General features: G+C 45.1%; 1 protein-coding gene across 2 annotated transcripts in view; it reads left to right on the top strand.

Moving 5' to 3' along the window:
* The first annotated feature begins 2,273 nt into the window (after positions 1-2,273).
* PHF24 (PHD finger protein 24) overlaps positions 2,274-20,352 on the top strand; it is a 179,765-nt gene continuing 161,686 nt past the window's right edge. The window contains exon 1 of one of the 2 annotated variants that reach the window (XM_073680350.1): positions 2,274-2,746. Coding sequence is in view for 1 of the 2 variants with exons in the window: in XM_073680349.1 (XP_073536450.1) it covers positions 6,249-6,277 (29 nt within the window). In the remaining variant the exon portion in view is untranslated. Of the gene's footprint in view, positions 2,747-5,941; positions 6,278-20,352 lie in introns of those variants that run through there. The other variant, XM_073680349.1, reaches the window with a different exon arrangement.

Raw genomic sequence — 20,352 nt, 5'->3', positions numbered from 1 at the left:
CACTGTGCATACATGCAGCCTGCACCCTCCATCACTGTGCATACATGTAGTCGGCACCCTCCATCACTGTACATACATGCAGCCTGCACCCTCCATCACTGTGCATACATGTAGTCGGCACCCTCCATCACTGTGCATACATGCAGCCTGCACCCTCCATCATTGTACATACATGCAGCCTGCAGCCTCCATCACTGTGCATACATGCAGCCTGCACCCTCCATCACTGTGCATACATGCAGCCTGCACCGTCCATCACTGTGCATACATGCAGCCTGCACCCTCCATCACTGTGCATACATGCAGCCTGCACCCTCCATCATTGTACATACATGCAGCCTGCAGCCTCCATCACTGTGCATACATGCAGCCTGCACCCTCCATCACTGTGCATACATGCAGCCTGCACCGTCCATCACTGTGCATACATGCAGCCTGCACCCTCCATCACTGTACATACATGCAGCCTGCACCCTCCATCACTGTGCATACATGCAGCCTGCACCCTCCATCACTGTACATACATGCAGCCTGCAGCCTCCATCACTGTGCATACATGCAGCCTGCACCCTCCATCACTGTGCATACATGCAGCCTGCACCCTCCATCACTGTGCATACATGCAGCCTGCACCCTCCATCACTGTACATACATGCAGCCTGCAGCCTCCATCACTGTACATACATGCAGCCTGCACCCTCCATCACTGTGCATACATGTAGTCGGCACCCTCCATCACTGTGCATACATGCAGCCTGCACCCTCCATCATTGTACATACATGCAGCCTGCAGCCTCCATCACTGTGCATACATGCAGCCTGCACCCTCCATCACTGTGCATACATGCAGCCTGCACCGTCCATCACTGTGCATACATGCAGCCTGCACCCTCCATCACTGTGCATACATGCAGCCTGCACCCTCCATCATTGTACATACATGCAGCCTGCAGCCTCCATCACTGTGCATACATGCAGCCTGCACCCTCCATCACTGTGCATACATGCAGCCTGCACCGTCCATCACTGTGCATACATGCAGCCTGCACCCTCCATCACTGTACATACATGCAGCCTGCACCCTCCATCACTGTGCATACATGCAGCCTGCACCCTCCATCACTGTACATACATGCAGCCTGCAGCCTCCATCACTGTGCATACATGCAGCCTGCACCCTCCATCACTGTGCATACATGCAGCCTGCACCCTCCATCACTGTGCATACATGTAGTCGGCACCCTCCATCACTGTACATACATGCAGCCTGCACCCTCCATCACTGTGCATACATGTAGTCGGCACCCTCCATCACTGTACATACATGCAGCCTGCATCACTGTGCATACATGTAGTCGGCACCCTCCATCACTGTGCATACATGCAGCCTGCACCCTCCATCACTGTGCATACATGTAGTCGGCACCCTCCATCACTGTACATACATGCAGCCTGCACCCTCCATCACTGTGCATACATGTAGTCGGCACCCTCCATCACTGTGCATACATGCAGCCTGCACCCTCCATCATTGTACATACATGCAGCCTGCAGCCTCCATCACTGTGCATACATGCAGCCTGCACCCTCCATCACTGTGCATACATGCAGCCTGCACCGTCCATCACTGTGCATACATGCAGCCTGCACCCTCCATCACTGTACATACATGCAGCCTGCACCCTCCATCACTGTACATACATGCAGCCTGCACCCTCCATCACTGTGCATACATGCAGCCTGCACCCTCCATCACTGTGCATACATGCAGCCTGCACCCTCCATCACTGTACATACATGCAGCCTGCACCCTCCATCACTGTACATACATGCAGCCTGCACCCTCCATCACTGTACATACATGCAGCCTGCACCCTCCATCACTGTGCATACATGCAGCCTGCACCCTCCATCACTGTACATACATGCAGCCTGCACCCTCCATCACTGTGCATACATGCAGCCTGCACCCTCCATCACTGTGCATACATGCAGCCTGCACCCTCCATCACTGTACATACATGCAGCCTGCACCCTCCATCACTGTACATACATGCAGCCTGCACCCTCCATCACTGTGCATACATGCAGCCAGCACCCTCCATCACTGTGCATACATGCAGTCAGCACCCTCCATCACTGTACATACATGCAGCCTGCACCCTCCATCACTGTACATACATGCTGGCAGGACACTTGTGTGCAGGCAGTTGACCTGGTTAGAGGAGGAATTACAGGGGGCGCCACAGCCCCCAACACAACATCTGAGATAAACAGAGGAGAGACAAGGAATAGGAGGAGCCCTGACAATGACTGGAAGAGGTGGAGGAGACTGGGGGGATCTTATTGGTACTTTCCATCTAACGTCAACCAGCTGAACCCTTCATATCATGAACCAGATTCACTCGATTCTATAAATGATCTTTTAAGCCATCTGGTCTTTAAAGGGTTAATTGAGCAGAGGGTTGTTGAATGTATAAAGGAGGCAGCAGCAGCAGCTGGTAGCAGAGCAGCCCCAGAGGGCAGAGCACAGGGCTGCAGCAGGGGTGGACAGTCAGCAGCAGCAGCAGCAGCATCCCCCTCCCTTCCCAGTGCCCACTGCTGCCACCACATCCTGCAGGACCTCACAGGCAGGAGGATGGAGTAGAGGAGGCTGGCAGGAGACAAGGAAGGACAAGCCAATGGCATTGAGAAAGGCAAGCTGGATGAAGTAAAAACTGCAGGGTCCCTCAGTGAACTCAACAAGGTGAGTGCTGCGCCCCCTGCGGATCCCGCACAACTCCAGCTGCAGAGTGACCCATCTGTGCAATGTACTGAGATCTCCACAGAGGTGGTCTGTCTGATGCAGTGGTCAGTGCTTGTAACGTGTCCCTGGGTATCCTGTGCGGGGTCCCTGGATATTCTGTGCGGGGTCCCTGGATATTCTGTGAGGGGTCCCTGGGTATCCTGTGCGGGGTCCCTGGATATTCTGTGCGGGGTCCCTGGTTGTCCTGTGCGGGGTCCCTGGATGTCCTGCGCGGTGTCCCTGGATGTCCTGCGCGGTGCCCCTGGATGTCCTGCGCGGTGCCCCTGGATGTCCTGCGCGGTGCCCCTGGGTGTCCTGCGCGGTGCCCCTGGATGTCCTGCGCGGTGTCCCTGGTTGTCCTGCGCGGTGCCCCTGGATGTCCTGCGCGGTGCCCCTGGATGTCCTGCGCGGTGGCCCAGGATGTCCTGCGCGGTGCCCTTGGATGTCCTGCGCGGTGCCCCTGGATGTCCTGCGCGGTGTCCCTGGATGTTCTGCGCGGTGCCCCTGGATGTCCTGCGCGGTGCCCCTGGATGTCCTGCGCGGTGGCCCAGGATGTCCTGCGCGGTGCCCCTGGATGTCCTGCGCGGTGCCCCTGGATGTCCTGCGCGGTGCCCCTGGATGTCCTGCGCGGTGCCCCTGGATGTCCTGCGCGGTGCCCCTGGGTGTCCTGCGCGTGCCCCTGGATGTTCTGCGCGGTGTCCCTGGTTGTCCTGCGCGGTGCCCCTGGATGTCCTGCGCGGTGGCCCAGGATGTCCTGCGCGGTGCCCTTGGATGTCCTGCGCGGTGCCCCTGGATGTCCTGCGCGGTGTCCCTGGATGTCCTGCGCGGTGCCCCTGGATGTCCTGCGCGGTGCCCCTGGATGTCCTGCGCGGTGCCCCTGGATGTCCTGCGCGGTGCCCCTGGATGTCCTGCGCGGTGGCCCAGGATGTCCTGCGCGGTGCCCCTGGATGTCCTGCGCGGTGCCCCTGGATTTCCTGCGCGGTGTCCCTGGATGTCCTGGACGCTCCAAAAGATAGACAACTTTTTTCCAATATTCTTTAAATAATGCATTGGAATTAGTTTTTGTCATTTTCCAGTTCACATTAAATGTGCACTCTTATTTATAGACTTATCACTTATAATCCCTGGGATTCGTTATGATTTCCAATTTCTCCAAAACAAAACCCGATGATTTTTGCATAAATTATGTAGAAAATAAAAAAATCTGGCTGGTAAGGTTGATGATGAAATAGACTTTTCTCAGCACTGGCCTCAGTCTTGTGACGTGGCTTCTTGGGATGGGAGAACAGACATAAAGGAGTTGTCCACAGTTATTTATTATTTTTTTTTACTTAAATGCATAAATTTGGGACTAAATATAATTTTTGCAATTGGGTTTCATTAAAATATTTGCACCATTTGCCTCTGTGCATTCTGTCAAATGCCGGCTGCAGAATGAGTCAACTGTGAATCTGTCAGTGAGCTTGTTCTGACAGTTTAACAGGAGTCTGTAACTCTTTTATCTGTCTTTTTCTGAGCTCCTCTCATTTCTGACCACATCAAAATGGAATTCCAGGGAAAGAATCAGTCTGTAAAATCTAAATAGTGCAACAATTTTTAATAAAACCCAATTGCAAAAATGATTTTTAGCCCAAAATACATGAATTAAGGTAAAAAAGAAAAAATGTCCCCAATGGAGAATCCCTGTAATACTAAATCCCGGTAAGATTTAATGTAGCAATTATCGATAGTGTTCAAGGTTTATGGGGCCATACCAGGTGCAGCAGAGCTGAGTTTGTTATTATGGGTCGGTCCGCAGGCTGTAAATGCTGCTGCAGATAAGTTATCTGAAATAATAGTGAACGCAGCACATTTCGATGACGAATTCGGCTCTGTCACCCCTTGGTTTCCAGATTCTGGTAACGTAAAACCTCTGTAGATGGAGGCAGGTGAATGGTAAATCTCAGCGGGATGAGTGTTGCGGGTGACAAAGAAGCAGCAAAGATTCCATGAATTATTGACGACGGCGCCTTTATCTGTAGGGACATCGCTCCTATACTATGTTCTGTCTGCGGAGCGGTAATGTCCTGAGTGGCTCATAAATCACAGGGAAGGTCGGATGTAATAAACCAGGCAGGAATATCAGACTTATCGGAGGGGTCGTCCCATTTAGAAAAAATATTTTTATATGACATAAAGATGATAAAGGGGGCGTCCTTTGTTCAGGATCCTACTCTTTTGGCTAATAGATTTGCATTAATACCATGTTATTTTTAATTTTCCCCTGTGGGGGCGCTGCAGGAAATTTAAACACTCCCAGATTATGTGTATATATATATATATATATATATATATATATGTATATATATATATTATTGCAGGGGGTTCCAGCAGGGGAAGACTTTAAAGGGACCCTTCTAACAAGTTTAAAACTAAAATGCAATCCTATGTAACACAATAGATAACACATGGTGTATATATGTATTAACACCTTCGGGGACATTTTTTTTTTTTTTTACTCTAAATGTATGTATTTGGGTCTAATCAATTTTGCAATTGGGTTTCATTAAAAATGTTGCACCATTTACTTTCTATAGATTCCGTGTTGCACTGTCTATTGCTGGCTGCAGAATGAGTTGACTGAGAATCCGCCTGTGAGCTACTTAAGGTCTGAAAGGAGAGTTTGTAACTCATCTTTTTCTGAGCTCCTCTTGATTTATGACTACCGACCACATCAAGAATGTGCAGGGAAACAAAGTGCCTGTAAAAGCCAAACAAGCAGCATTATTAAAAAAAAACATCAGAAATGCTTTTTAGCTCGAAATACATGCATTTAGGGGAAAAATGTCCCCAAAGGTGGCCAACCCCTTTAATAAATTGTGCAGCATGATGAACTCAACTCAGTTTCGTCAGTGCTGTCTGATCTTCTGTTCCTTCCGCAGCAGATCCTACAGTACATCCCTGATGTTTGGTTATACGCGCCGGTGAGGGCCACGGTTCATTGTGCATTGAGGAGACCACAGACATCATGAAATGGTCTTAATGGGATTTTTCTAATGAGCATTGTGGTCAGCGATTGTAGCACTGACCTCAGTAGATGCATTAAGCTGCTTTTCGGCTGAAGTGTGGCATCTTAGGGTACAAATCTGTTTACTTCCTTAAAAGCTCCGGGGAGGAGAGATTGAGATCTTTATCAGGGTTTGGAGGGGACTATGAGCAGAGCCTGGATTAGTAGTAAGGACCTAGAAGACACCTACGTGCAATGTACATTTCCTTAGGCAAGGACGCCCTTTCGTGCAATACCTGATCTCCCTTCTGTTCCCCCATATTGGAAATGGAAGAGCAACCACCACCACATGTGGTCCATGGAAGAACAACCACCACCACACGTGGTCAACCTGGAGGATCCTGCCAGCGACGTGGAATTTTACCTTAACTGCTACTCTAATCCTTGTGAATATATTCCTTTACCCAAATATAGCCTATGGTAATCCTTCCACTTATAATCTCCACGTGAGTTGAATTTTTCTATTTTTTTTAACCCCACCATGATTTCTTGAGGGTCTGATGCTTCTATCTCTTGGTATCACATGTATCCGATTATGGGGTGCCTGTATCTCCCAATGCATGGTACTGGGCCTAAGGTTGAATATTTTATCATTTATGGCCAGCATCATGACAAAAGTGCCGAAATTGGATGACATTTGGCCTATCTATGAGATATCCTATGAGTTGATTAGCAGAACCGGTCAAGCAGCCACATCAGTAATCTGTCGATGCCGGGCCGGAGCCCTGAGAACCACTTCCTCTATTCGTGTCACTTCTTTTGATTACCCGGCCTGACATGAAGTCATCGTTGTGGGGTGCCGCACTTGTGTCCATCATGCCAGGCTGGCTAATTACAAGAAGAGGCGTGGATTTCTTCTCGGCTGATGGCCCCAGATTACCGACCTGGCCGCTGGACTGGACTCTGCAAATTGCTTTGCACCAACTTTAATCTTGAGAGCATCACAAGAACGTTAGACGTGATCCAGGTTATGGCATTTGACAATGGAATATACAGTATAAATTGCAGAATGTATCAGAATATTTTAGAATAGTCATTGGTGAAGAGCAGCTTAGCTCCATATAATAAGCATCTACATATCGGGGTAGAGGGAGAACAAACGAGACTCATCAATTTGTTTGAAACCAATAACATTACTATGGCAGTGTGGGATTATTATTGATGTAGTTCTGCCATAAGTAGTCAGTCTTCGAGATAAGAAAATCGATTAGATGCAAAATTAATTTGTCAAAATTTTAGAAGTTCACTAAATTCGGAATTTTTTTTTGATATATGCAGATCCCCAAATATGGCCACCACCATTTTACACATGATTTCATCAGCCAGATAAGGTTCATATGACCAGTTTTTTAGCCAGGAGAGGTTCCCCATAATGCCCTGTAGATAACACATCTGAAGGTATAGTACAGCCATTTAAGAGGGTCTATCGTAGCCTTTTTAAAAGCCGAGACAGGGAATGCAGCAGCCAATTTGAGGCGAATCTGGATAGTGAGAGGACATCACAGGTTAGCCGTAGAGATAGGGAAAGAAAGCTATAAAACAGAGGACAAATTCTACAATGTGTGTGACAGCACAAAAGTGAAAAACCATTACTATCCATAGCAAAATATCTGGAGGTGACTGTGACATTACTATGTGTTTGCATTAAAGATTGCAAAGGGATTATATACAGTCCTAGGAGACTTCAGAGTGTTATATATGTATTTTCAGGGTAATTGAAGTACTGTACTTGCAAATCGGTTTGTTGCAAATTGAATTTTTTGGAAAAGTTTTCTGGAGCTTGTTTCAAAAGATTCATTCATCTCTAGTCAGAAGGTGATCTTGGAGTAACGACAGAGTAGACGATTAGTGTTGAGTCAACACTGTTGACTTAGCATTCAGAAGTTTGCAAAGACCACGAGGACGGTATACAATACTCCCTAAGGAATTATTTTTAGTTGGATATGCATTGGACAGAGGGGGCCACAATTAAAAAGTCACCCATGTTAGTGGTCATGCTAAAACGAATCCCTTCTGCATCTCAAGGAACATCTTCTCCATAGAAGGCTGTTGTGATCTTTAGGCTGATCCACACCCTCATGGATTGTCTGTGAGATAGGGTGATGAGCCCTCTCTATAGTCCACAATGTGGCAAATGTTGGTCCATCTGATCTTATTTTCAAGGGATCTATTGCCTTTTATTTTTATTCTTCCACATATAGAATAAGTGATCAGTCAAGTGTCAGTAGATGACAAACATGACCAGCTTGTCTAGTACAGCGAGATGCTTTTTGACAACCCAGGTTATAGTCTAAGGCAATAAAGCCTTATAACCGGACTCTGCAGCTCATTGCATTCATGTCATATGTCAAGAGCCCTTGGCTACAATCTGTCGGAGATGGAGATATCTTGACCTCCACTAGTATCTCTATCTGGGCACCATCATCATGTCACTCTCTTCTACCAGGAGGTTTGTGATGAGGACATTAGAGCTTTCAGACTTCTGATTTGTCTCCTATTGGATGTATTTGGCAGAGGCTGACATAAAAATGATGTATTTTTTTCATTAGAGACGAGCTGTGTAGATGCCAAAAACCATAAAACCGGACTGTTCTTGGGGTCGAGGTCACGCTGGATCAATTATTTCTTTTTTATTCGTTCTACCAGTTTATGTATGTGTATAATTGGTTTCAACTATCTCCACTCTGGTCCTTTATTATTCTGGGTCTTCAAAGAAAAATGTTTAGGGCTGACATGCATGGTTACATTATGGTTATATATAATTATGATCTCTCTGACCCTACAATATCTCCGTATGCCTCCCATCTTAAAAATACTTTTTATTTTTTGTCTCATTTCATATTCACCTTTATATCTTCTATCTGCTGCTGCATTCCATAGAAACTTAGCAGTTCTCTTTCATATGCAAATAAGGTATTAAGTGCTTTGGGTGTGATGTAGCACTCGACTAGTCTTTGCCTCTACTTGTTTCCCTGCCCTGCACCGGCCTCTTTAGCTTCATTGATGGCTCGCTGCCTGATTTCCTTGCCTGGCACCTGAGGTCACATAGACAGTGAGCTATCAATCAAGCTAAAGAGGCCAGTGCTGGGTGGGGGAACAACCCCACCCAACCCACTGGGAGGAAGAGACTTGTCAAGTGCTCTGTCATGCCCAGAGTACTTAATGCCTCATTTGAATATGAATAAAAATGCTGATTTCTCTGAAATGCAGTAACAGATACAGGTGCTTCTCACAAAATTAGAATATCATCAAAAAGTTAATTTATTTCAGTTCTTCAATTCAAAAAGTGAAACTCATATATTATATAGAGTCATTACAAACACAGTGATCTATTTCAAATGTTTATTTCTGTTAATGTGGCGCCCCTGAGGGTTCGACCGCCACAGGGATGCTGCACTTCTTTAATGGAGTGTGGTGTTCCTCCTCTGAGGTAAGGCCAGTGTGATAGTCGTTACCCAACCTTTTGCATCCAACGCCACACTTCTCCACCAGAGGGAGCTAGTATGCACTAGGTGCTGCTCCCCTGGTTACAGGGAGACTGGGGAACCAAGAGTGAGGGGAACCAGTTAGTGGGTGAGGGTGGAGGACTTACAAGTTAGTTACACTTTAGATTTCATATTTAATAGAAAGCCATCTTTGATCTTGGTTGCTGTCAACTACTGTGTGTAATGTGACCTCCCTCCGGGAGCGCAGATCCTGTGTGGGCCTGCACCGGCAAGGGACTCAGCCCTCGTAACCTGGCCTTGGGACAAGAGGTAGGTTGTAGACGGGGAATGTCTCAACCCGGCCAATGACCAGGATCAAGAAGGCCCGGAGCTTAAGAGTGTGGCTCCACAGCAAATGGATCCCAGGCAGGATGCAGACGGAGCGGTGTACGCCACCTGTCCTCGACAACCTGATATATTCAGAGGGACTCCGGCTGCAAGAGGGGTACCGGCCCCCGACACCCGACCTTGCTACTCTACGTCCTGGACGGGAAAGCCCGGTTAGGCCCTGAGGATCCCACCGGGTATCGGAAGGAGCAGAGCTGCCCCCGTGCCCTTGTTCTGAGAGGAGCTCAGAGGGAGTCCCGGCCTATTTGCACACACATGGACAGGAAAGGAATCGGTCTGTAGTTCAGGAACACTCTGCTGTGGGGTCGCGACTGAGTGCTGGACTCGGAGGTTGTCGGACCCCCGCCCCTGGTGAGCGCAGGACTCCGTGAGGAGCAGGGAGTTGCCTTCCTTTGCCATCTAAGTGAGTAAAGCCTTGGAAGTTCACCCCTATGACCTCCGGACTATTATTTCTGCGCCACACCGCGGGATGCGGGATCCCTTCTCCTCAACTACTACCCCCTCCATCCTGTCCCTCTGCCCTGAGGCCTTGCTCCGCCTGTGGGGAGTAGTAAGAACTTTGGCCACAGTAACACCATGCCTCAGCGGACTGCAGCGGCGCTGGTGGCCCTTCACCAGGCACCACAGGTGGCGTAGTCGTTAAATAGCCACTCAACCCGGACGAGCCCGCACCATCTCTTTTTCAACTGTGACGGCCCTGAGCACGGGTCGGGCCCGGGCCACGGCTGCATCCCACCTCTCCATCACAGGGCCCGACACCGAGTCCCCCAACACCCTGGGTAAAACACGGGCTTTACGAGTAGAGGTGTCACATTAATGTTGATGGTTATGGTTTACAGCCAATGAAAGCACAAAAGTCATTATCTCAGTAAATTAGAATATTTTATAACAACAGCTTGAAAAATGTATTTAAAATACGAAATGTATGTTCAGTAAATGCACTCAATACTTGATCGGGGCTCCTTTTGCATCAATTACTGCATCAATGTGGCGTGGCATGGAGGCGATCAGTCTGTGGCACTGCTGAGGTGTTATGGAAGCCCAGGTTGCTTTGATAGCAGCCTTCAGCTCGTCTGCATTGTTGGGTCTGGTGTCTCTCATCTTCCTCTTGACAATATCCCAGAATCTATGGGGTTAAGGTCAGGCGAGTTTGCTGCCAATCAAGCACAGTGATACTGTTGTTTTTAAACCAGGTATTGGTACTTTTGGCAGTGTGGACAGGTGCCAGGTCCTGCTGGAGAATGAAATTTCCATCTCCAAAAAGCTTGTCGGCAGAGGGAAGCATGAAGTGCTCTAAAATGTCCTGGTAGACGGCTGCACTGACTTTGGTCTTGATAAAACACAGTGGACCTACACCAGCAGATGACATGGCTCCCCAAACCATCACTGATTGTTGAAACTTCACACAAGACCTCAAGCAACTTGGATTGTGGCCTCTCCACTCTTCCTCCAGACTCTGGCACCTTGATTTCCAAATGAAAAGCAAATTTTACTTTCATCTGAAAACACCTTGGACAACTGAGCAACAGTCCAGGTCTTTTTCTCCTTGGCCCAGGTAAGACCCTTCTGACGTTGTCTATTGGTCATGAGTGGCTTGACACAAGGAATGCGAGCGACACTTGTAGCCCATGTCCTGGATACGTCTGTGTGTGGTGGCTCTTGAAGCAATGACTCCAGCAGCAGTCTACTCCTTGTGAATCTCCCCCAAGTTTTTGAATGACCTTTTCTTAACAATCCTTTCAAGGTTGCTGTTATCCCAGTTGTTTGTGCACCTTTTTCTACCACAATTTTTCCTTCCACTCAACTTCCCATTAATATGCTTGGATACAGCACTCTGAACAGCCAGCTTCTTTAGCAATGACCTTTTGTGGCTTACCCTCCTTGTTGAGTGTGTCAATGACTGCCTTCTGGACATCTGTCAAGTCAGCAGTCTTCCTCATGATTGTGAAGCCTACTGAAACAGACTAAGGGACCTTTTTAAACACTTTGGAAGCCTTTACAAGTGTTTTTTGTTAATTATTCTAATTTATTGAGATAATGACTTTTGTGTTTTCATTGGCTGTAAGCCATAATCATCAACATTAACAGAAATAAACACTTGAAATAGATCACTCTGTTAGTAATGACTATATATAATATATGAGTCCTACTGAATAGACTGTTAGAATTTGTATTATGGCAAGAAAAAAGCAGCTAAGTAATGAAAAACGAGTGGCCATCATTACTTTAAGAAATGAAGGTCAGTCAGTGCGAAAAATTGGGAAAACTTTGAAAGTGTCCCCAAGTGCAGTTTCAAAAACCATCAAGCACTACAAAGAAACTGGCTCACATGAGGACTGCCCCAGGAAAGGAAGACCAAGAGTCACCTCTGCTTCTGAGGATAAGTTTATCCAACTCACCAGCCTCAGAAATCGCAGGTTAGCAGCAGCTCAGATTAGAGACCAGGTCAATGCCACACAGAGTTCTAGCAGCAGACACATCTCTACAACAACTGTTAAGAGGAGACTTTGTGCAGCAGACCTTCATGGTAAAATAGCTGTTAGGAAACCACTGCTAAGGACAGGCAACAAGCAGAAAAGACTTGTTTAGGCTAAAGAACACAAGGAATGGACATTAGACCAGTGGAAATCTCTGCTTTGGTCTGATGAATCCAAATTTGAGATCTTTGGTTCCAACCACCGTGTCTTTGTGCGACGCAGAAAAGGTGAACTAATGGACTCTACATGCCTGGTTCCCACCATGAAGCATGGAGGAGGAGGTGTGATGGTGTGGGGGTGCTTTGCTGGTGACACTGTTGGGGATTTATTCAAAATTGAAGGCATACTGAACCAGCATGGCTACCACAGCATCTTGCAGCGGCATGCTATTCCATCCAGTTTGCGTTTAGTTGGACCATCATTTATTTTTCAACAGGACAATGACCCCAAACACACCTCCAGGCTGTGTAAGGGCTATTTGACCAAGAAGGAGAGTGATGGTGTGCTACGCCAGATGACCTGGTCTCCACAGTCAGCAGACCTGAACCCAATCGAGATGGTTTGGGGTGAGCTGGACCGCAGAGTGAAGGCAAAAGCGCCAACAAGTGCTAAGCATCTCTGGGAACTCCTTCAAGATTGTTGGAAGACCATTTCCGGTGACTACCTCTTGAAGCTCATCAAGAGAATGCCAAGAGTGTGCAAAGCAGTCATCAAAGCAAAAGGTGGCAACTTTGAAGAACCTAGAATATAACACATATATTCAATTGTTTCACACTTTTTTGTAAACTATATAATTCCACATGTGTTACTTCATAGTTTTGATGCCTTCAGTGTGAATGTACAATTTTCATAGTCATGAAAATACAGAAAAATCTTTAAATGAGAAGGTGTGTCCAAACTTTTGGTCTGTTCTGTATATATATGTATATATGCACATACACTTCAGTTGAGTCGAGGTCTGGACATTGTCGGGGCCATTTCAGCACCTTGATTCTTTTTCAGCCATTCTGATGAAGATTAGCTCATGTTCCTGGGATTATTGTCCTGCTGTATGACCAAACATCAGCCAAGCTTTAGCTTTTGGATAGATGGCCTCACATTTCACTTTGGAATACAGAGCAGTTCGTGGTTGACTGTGGCTCCTAAACAAGCCCAAATCATCACCACTCCACCACCATGCTTGACACTTGGTATCAGGTGGTGATTGGCTGTGTTTGGTTTTACCAAAATGTGGCTCAGGTCATCATGGCCAAACAACTCCATTTTGGTCTTTTCTATCCAAAGAACATGCAACTTTTCCAACTTTGGCCCTGCTGCCATATTCTTTTTAGACGTAGACTTTCCTCTGGCAACCCTTCAAAACAGGCCATACTTGTATAGTCTTTTTAGAATTGTACTATAATGAACTTGAACACTTACCACGTTAACTGATACCTTTAGACTCTGAGCTGTAGCTCTTGGGTTTTTTACACTTGCTCTGAACTTTGCACAGCCTGACCCTGGGGAGAACTTGTTGAATCATCCACTTGTGAATAATCTTTCTTACTGTAGAATGATGGGCTCCAAATTGTTTGGAAACTGCCTTGTTACTCTTTCCAGATTGATGGGCAGCAACAATTGATTGTCTAATTAAGATAATTGCTGATGTCTTTACTCCTTTCCCTTGTGCTAACACATGCTTGAATGCTCCAGACCAGCACATTGCTCAAACTTCTGCTTTTATAGAGGTTATCACACTTGCCAATGAACAATTAATCAAAAGAATTTGATTAGCTGTATGTGGTTGTTACTTAATGCCCCTTTTTAACGGGCCAATGAAAATTATATGGGAACGAATGATATATATGATCATAAAGTCCCTTTACAGTTTGCATATTGTTGACAGCACATGTCCTGTTTCCATACTTTCCAACTTGGCATCCAGGAGAGGGTAAGTCTAGCAACATGCACCGGTAAAGATTTTTGGCCATGTCCAAGCCTTTCTGTAGGCATGCCCCCATGCCGTTTTCCCCACACTCCATGCCAACACCCCTCAATGTCCCCTCCTACTTGGGCCACAAGAAACCTTTCGTTCGACCCAGGAGATATGCAGATATTTTCAGAAATGGGGTTGTCTCCTCTTTTTGTGGGGGCCTCCTGGATGTTGCGGAGAAATTGGCAAGTATACATGTTTATACCGGAAAATGTGCTACTTACGGTGTTTAGATTTCAGGCCACATAAAAGATGTGATCAGCCTAGGAATGAGACATTGGCTTATATACTGGCTGATTGCTGCTGTTGGCCCATGTACATGGGCCTTAAATGAAATCCATCAGGAGATTTTTGCTCTGGAATTTAATAGCAGCATAATGTGAGACCGATACCCTGATTCCAGCAATGTATCACTTACTGGGCTGTTTAGTGTAGTTTTGATAGAATCCCTATTTTATCTGATGTAGCAGCGCTAAGACTTCTGGGCTGTTTATAACCCTGCCCACACCACTGATGGCATCTTCCACTATACACTGTTCATTGTGAGCAAGCTGCCAATCAGTGATAAAGGGCTGGGTTACACAGATTAGCTGGACTGGCCTGCACATGAGACCTAGTCCTGCAGTGATGATGATCTCTTGCTGATAAAACGTTGATTGTATTGAAGGGCTGTGGAGTTGGAAAGCCAAACCTCTGACTCCGACTCCTCAATTTCTATGACACCGACTCCAACTCCGACTCCACGACTCCGACTCCCTCATACATGGCTCATGTTTAAGTGATAAATTTACTGTAGCGCAGATTCATCTCAGCTAAAAGTCTAGACCCTTCGATTTCGATCAGGAATAGGACAGACGTTTATAGGACATTTCATAACTTTCCCAAATTCTTATGAAAAATATTCCCCACAAACTGCATTGAACTACTGTACCTAATTTATTATATATTTTAGGAGTCGGAGTTGGTCCATTTAATTCCGACTCCACCAAAATGGGCTCCGACTCCCACTCCACAGCCCTGATTGAAACTACAACACACAGCCCAGTAAGTGACACATCCCCTACATCATGCTGCTCTCAATTAAAATTCCTACAAAAAGGCCTTTCTTTTCTAAATAATACCAATATACATTCTTTAAACATTTTAAGCTAATTTATACTGAGTGATCACACGGCTGAGATCCTTGCATTCTCATAAGCAAGACGTGCTTCACCCATTATCCATCCGGTTATTGCACAGTATTTATTTGTTATCCCCGAGGCTTCTTAAAGTGTTGCTTCAGAGATAATTAGTAAGTGACAGAACTGTCTGTAATAAGCATATTAATGTACTAAAATTAGCATCAACTCTACAGTGTGTGATGTGCTTGAATGTGTTCAGTCTGCTCAGCAAAATGTCCCCAGAAGCGGTTTCGATGCCTTGACGTCTTGAGATTTTTTTTCCCTAGAATTGCATCTTGCGTTGAAGGCCTGAAATCTCCCAGATATGATTCTAGACATGATAGCTGGTGAGCTACTGTCTGCCTGCGCCTCTGCCACTGACCCAGATCCTGCGGCGCTGACAGCAATCACGACCCCTGGTATGAACATCAGTTTTGGTTTCCTGTAAACATTTCATGAGGATTTCCCTTGCGAGCTGCACAGAGAAGGCGGCAGAGCCGCCGGCCGGTATTGTCCAGCACTAAGCATCTGCTTTGGATGCATCACTTGACTTTGGTCAGTGATTCTGAATCATAAGTCTGGAAGCTGCTGTATCCGAACACAAGAAGGTTGTAGAGATGAATAAATGGATTATTCTAAACTCTAAACTTGCCGTCAGCCCCTGTTTTATAGGCTAAACCAAATTCTATGCCAACCAGGATTTGTCGGCAATCGGACCTCGTAGCAAAAAAAAAAAAAAAAAAAGATTAAAATGATATAAAGTCAACTTTTAACAGCAAAGTTCATAGTTCTATTCTGCTTATAACTGGTCAGCATCAGAAAGAAGTACACGCCCCCAGTGAAATCTATCTGGTAACGTCCACTTGGACTTAAAAAAAAAAAAAAAAAAAAAATTAACTGTTTATGTACGAAATATTTTGCTAATATCACTGCAAAAGAGAGGGGAAATAAAAAAAACAAAAAACCTTTAGCTCTTAAGGATGGTACGGTGTCTAGTTCATCTCGAAAAAATTATTTAAAAGTCTTCTTTAAAAGCCAAGGCTTTATTTGTACCATTTTGGGGTACATAAAACATTTTAATCGCTTTTTATTGTGAAAGGTATGGCAACACAAAAATGTCAAATCTGGCATTTTTTATTTTATTTTTGCTTTATGTAATTTACTGTTTGGGTTAAATAATTTTATATTTTCATAGCACTGACTATTGCGGATTACAAAATATATTCATTTTTTTAAACTGGAAAAGGGGTAGTGATCACATTTGTTTAAAACATTTTTAATAACCTTTTTAATATTTTATAGTGTATTGAAGACTTGAACCTATGATTATTTCATCTTTTTTTGCAGAATATAGAAGTTCAGCCTTTAGCTGGCTTCACAAGGATACAAAGATGGATGGCAGCCATGGGGGCTTTCAGAAAAGCTCTTGCTGCATTATCAACCCATCAACAAACTACAATCATGTTGCTGGTGGGGGGTTAAAGGCTGGTGGGCACCGTAATTGCATGCTTTAAATGCCGCTGTCAAAACAGGCGGCATTTAAGCAGGTAGACAGCAGCGATCACAGCTAGCTCTGGTCGCTGCTGTTAGTGGTTGTATTTATTTATTTTACTCATATAGCGCCATTAATTCCACAGCGCTTTACAGACATTATCAATTCTGTCCCCAGTGGGGCGCAATCTAGATTCCCTATCACAATGTCTTTGGAGAGTGGGAGGAAACTGGAGAACCCGGAGGAAACCCACACAACACGGGGAGAGCATACAAACTCCTTTTTCCAGAGGTTCCCGAGTGCTTTAAAGGTTGGAAATCACTGGTCTAAGTCGATAACAAAGGTCAGTTAAAATAAAAATAAATAGAAAAAAATGAATTTGATGCCTTTCGTTTTCTGTGTTTGTGTTGAGCTAAATGAAAAACTCAGCTCAGAAAACTCAAAGCTGAAAGGGTCCCCCCATCTATACGACCCCTTCTCCATTTGCTCTGCGTGTTTCTTACAAATGTAATGGCTAAAAAAAGGCAGCTGTAGACGTTGATGTTTTGCCTATAAAGCAGTCCCAAACCTGCTATATTTATTAAGACGTGTGAACTTCTTCATGGGTTTGACCTAATTTGCTCCACCGCTGATTTTTTTGACGGATCCTTGAAAAGCCAAAACGTTGGCCAATGTTCTTGGTGTTTGAGTTACAGCATGAAGCGTATTGCGATTTATTGGGATGTTTGGTACGTCATTTACCTGAAATTGCGGCGGAGACAATCCTGCTTCCGGGTTCTTTGAATTTATGGTGAGATCACAAGAAACCTGTAAAAAGTAACTCTTTTTCCTTTGCCGCCTGTTCTCACTGTAGGTATTAGTGTAATGGATGAGCCATCTGTGCTCTGGTGTTGGTGTGTAGCAAGGACGGAATCCACTGCACTGAAATGTGACATTGAAATGTGTTGGGGCTTGGGGGATAATGATTGGATTGTGAATGGAACTGAATTGCTTGTCTACACTAATAGTTTTTTTTCTGTTTCTCATACGATGCATAAATTCCGAATATTATTCACCTACCTGGCTATTAGTATCCCAAAAGGAGCATTGTATGACTGCGGCACCCTAGTGTATGACTTTATCCAATGGCAGCTTACTAGGTCCCATTTCCATCTTGGATAAGCCAAATTCCAATGTCATCAATTGGGGAAATACTCTGCACCCTCTGACATCTGCAATAATTTTGTGCGTGGCATAGCCTTTCAGAACCATAGAATCTCCCATCCTTGAAGAGGGTAGCAAGAACAAGCAAAAATTCATACGTTAGAATTGGCAGGTATGTCATCCACCTACGGGCATCTATATCCCAATGGTTTTCTTCTCGGGGATGAGAGAATATTTTGACATTCTAATTCGCTAGCCTCGTTGAATTTTTCCCCAGAAATTGATTCACAGCAAATTTATTTGCTGCAAATCTCAAGTACTGTAAAGCCTCCAATATACCTGAAAACACACGTGTAAGGCTCTGAGGTGTCCCAGGACACTGAATACTGTTCAAGCTCTTTAACACAAACGGCCATGATGATGTCAAAGTGACCTCCATGTTTATGGCTATGGGTAAACTGCTATGGTTCTTCACTGCTGTCCTTTCTCACACACGCACACGCACACTCTATCTGTAATGTTTATTCAGTGTTTTATAGCTTTCTCTCCTATTGCTGAGCTATGAGGTTCCGCTATCCATATTCACTATAAAAATATCTGCTGCATTCCCTGCAACTGCTTTTATACAGGCTATCATAGCCCTTCCTGATTGGCTGTGCTATATCATGTGACCTGATGATCTTGAGCCTTCCCTCACTCTTACAATCTTCTGCTTTGTGTAAAATTACGGTGGGCCTATTTTTGGTGATTCATGCGAAGGTCCAGCAAGTTTTCTAAAATATGACACATTCCTTTTGCATTGAGTCAATTTGCTCATCTCTACTTTTTTTCCATAGCGGAAACATTACTAATACCCAAAGAGGCATCTAAAATACAACCCCACCTATGTCATCGTAATACATAATACAAGGGTTTGTACTAAGATGTTAAGTTATTCTTATCTTGTGCCTTCCCATTAAGAATGAATGGGGCAGAGATGCGCTTCATTCACAGAATTGGTGGATGTCCCAGCAACTATACTCCAAGCAATCACAGAGTTATCCCTTATCCAGTGGAAGGAGGGGATAACTTCACAACTTGGTACAAACCCCTTATTGTTATCTCATGTTCCTAAATCCAGTAGTGTGAAGGGACACTGAGGTTGCCCAGCTTCAATGCAGTGTTTGCAAATAAATGTAGAAAACAGATTGTAAGCGCCTGCTCCTTGCCAAGGAGAGCAGCCACCTCGAAAGTGGCTGGTAATCTTGGGTACGTAATAAACACTACAGAATTAACAATCTGGAAAGGATTTTTAATAAAGGGTAGATTACAAAATTATTTTTTTTTTTGCAAGCACATTACAGTTTTACCAATTTAATTGGATGAAACAGCCCCTTAACGGACCCCATACACATTCGGTTAAAGTCATCCAGACCCACTGATTTCAGTTGGATCTGCTGTCATCCAGTGGATATCAAGATCTCAACTTTCAGATGATGTTGGGAGAGATAGGGATTGGGCAGTTTTTATGTCAATGTTCGATCAATCCTTTTGTTCTCCAGGTAGATGAACCACCAACAGAGGCGTTTGGCAGTCCGAAATCAGACATGTTTGATTAACATCTTTCACAATGGTCATTTCTCCAGCGCCCTATACACATTGGACCGTCGGTTGAACTCGTTGATATTGTCGGATTTAACCGACATTAATCTAATGTGTATGGAGGCCTTTACACCACTGTCTTAATTGAATACCCATAGCTGAGCCGTAAGAGATAATAATCTTTTTATTTATATAGCGCCAACATATTCCACAGTGCTTTACAATTCAGACAATTTACAGACATTATCAGCACTGTCCCCATTGGGGATCACAATCTACATTTCCTATTTGTATGTCTTTGGAGTGTGCGAGGAAACCGGAGGAAACCCACGTGGGTGGGATTTGTCCTTGGTGGGATTTGAACCCAGGACCCCAACAGTGCAAGGCTGGAGTGCTAACCAGTGTGCCACCGTGCCGCCCTAAGAGATATCTGATGGCCATACATGGCATCAGCCGACAGTTATCTAAGGTGTTAGGACATCTTTAATAGACAACTTTATCTCTGTGTCCTCTCATTCGCTACATCTTCTACTGGTGGCATCTGCTGTTATCCCTCATCTGCTTTAGATTGTGCTGCTCCAAAGATAATTAGGAGGCCACATTACTGACAGTCACTAATGATCTTTTCTTATCAGTTAGCTGTGTCGGTGTAATGCCAATGAGCACCTGCTCAAAAATGATCACTGGCGTGTTGTGCCTGCTGATGGCGCACAATTTTTTTGGACTGAATACACATTAAGTTACAATGGTTGGCAAGGTTTACGCCGAGGAAGGTGGGAAGATGTCATTATCGTGGAAACTTCCATTTCTATCTCTTCATGTGACTGAGCTTTAACCTTCTTTGCTGAAAGAGGCTTTCTGAG

Source organism: Phyllobates terribilis, unplaced genomic scaffold (genome assembly GCF_046119375.1).
Source record: "Phyllobates terribilis strain yellow unplaced genomic scaffold, ASM4611937v1 Scaffold_1__5_contigs__length_1240528914, whole genome shotgun sequence".
Classification (NCBI taxonomy): domain Eukaryota; kingdom Metazoa; phylum Chordata; class Amphibia; order Anura; family Dendrobatidae; genus Phyllobates; species Phyllobates terribilis.
The sequence above is the reverse complement of the archived record's forward strand: the minus strand, read 5'-3'. Positions and strand labels throughout refer to the sequence as shown.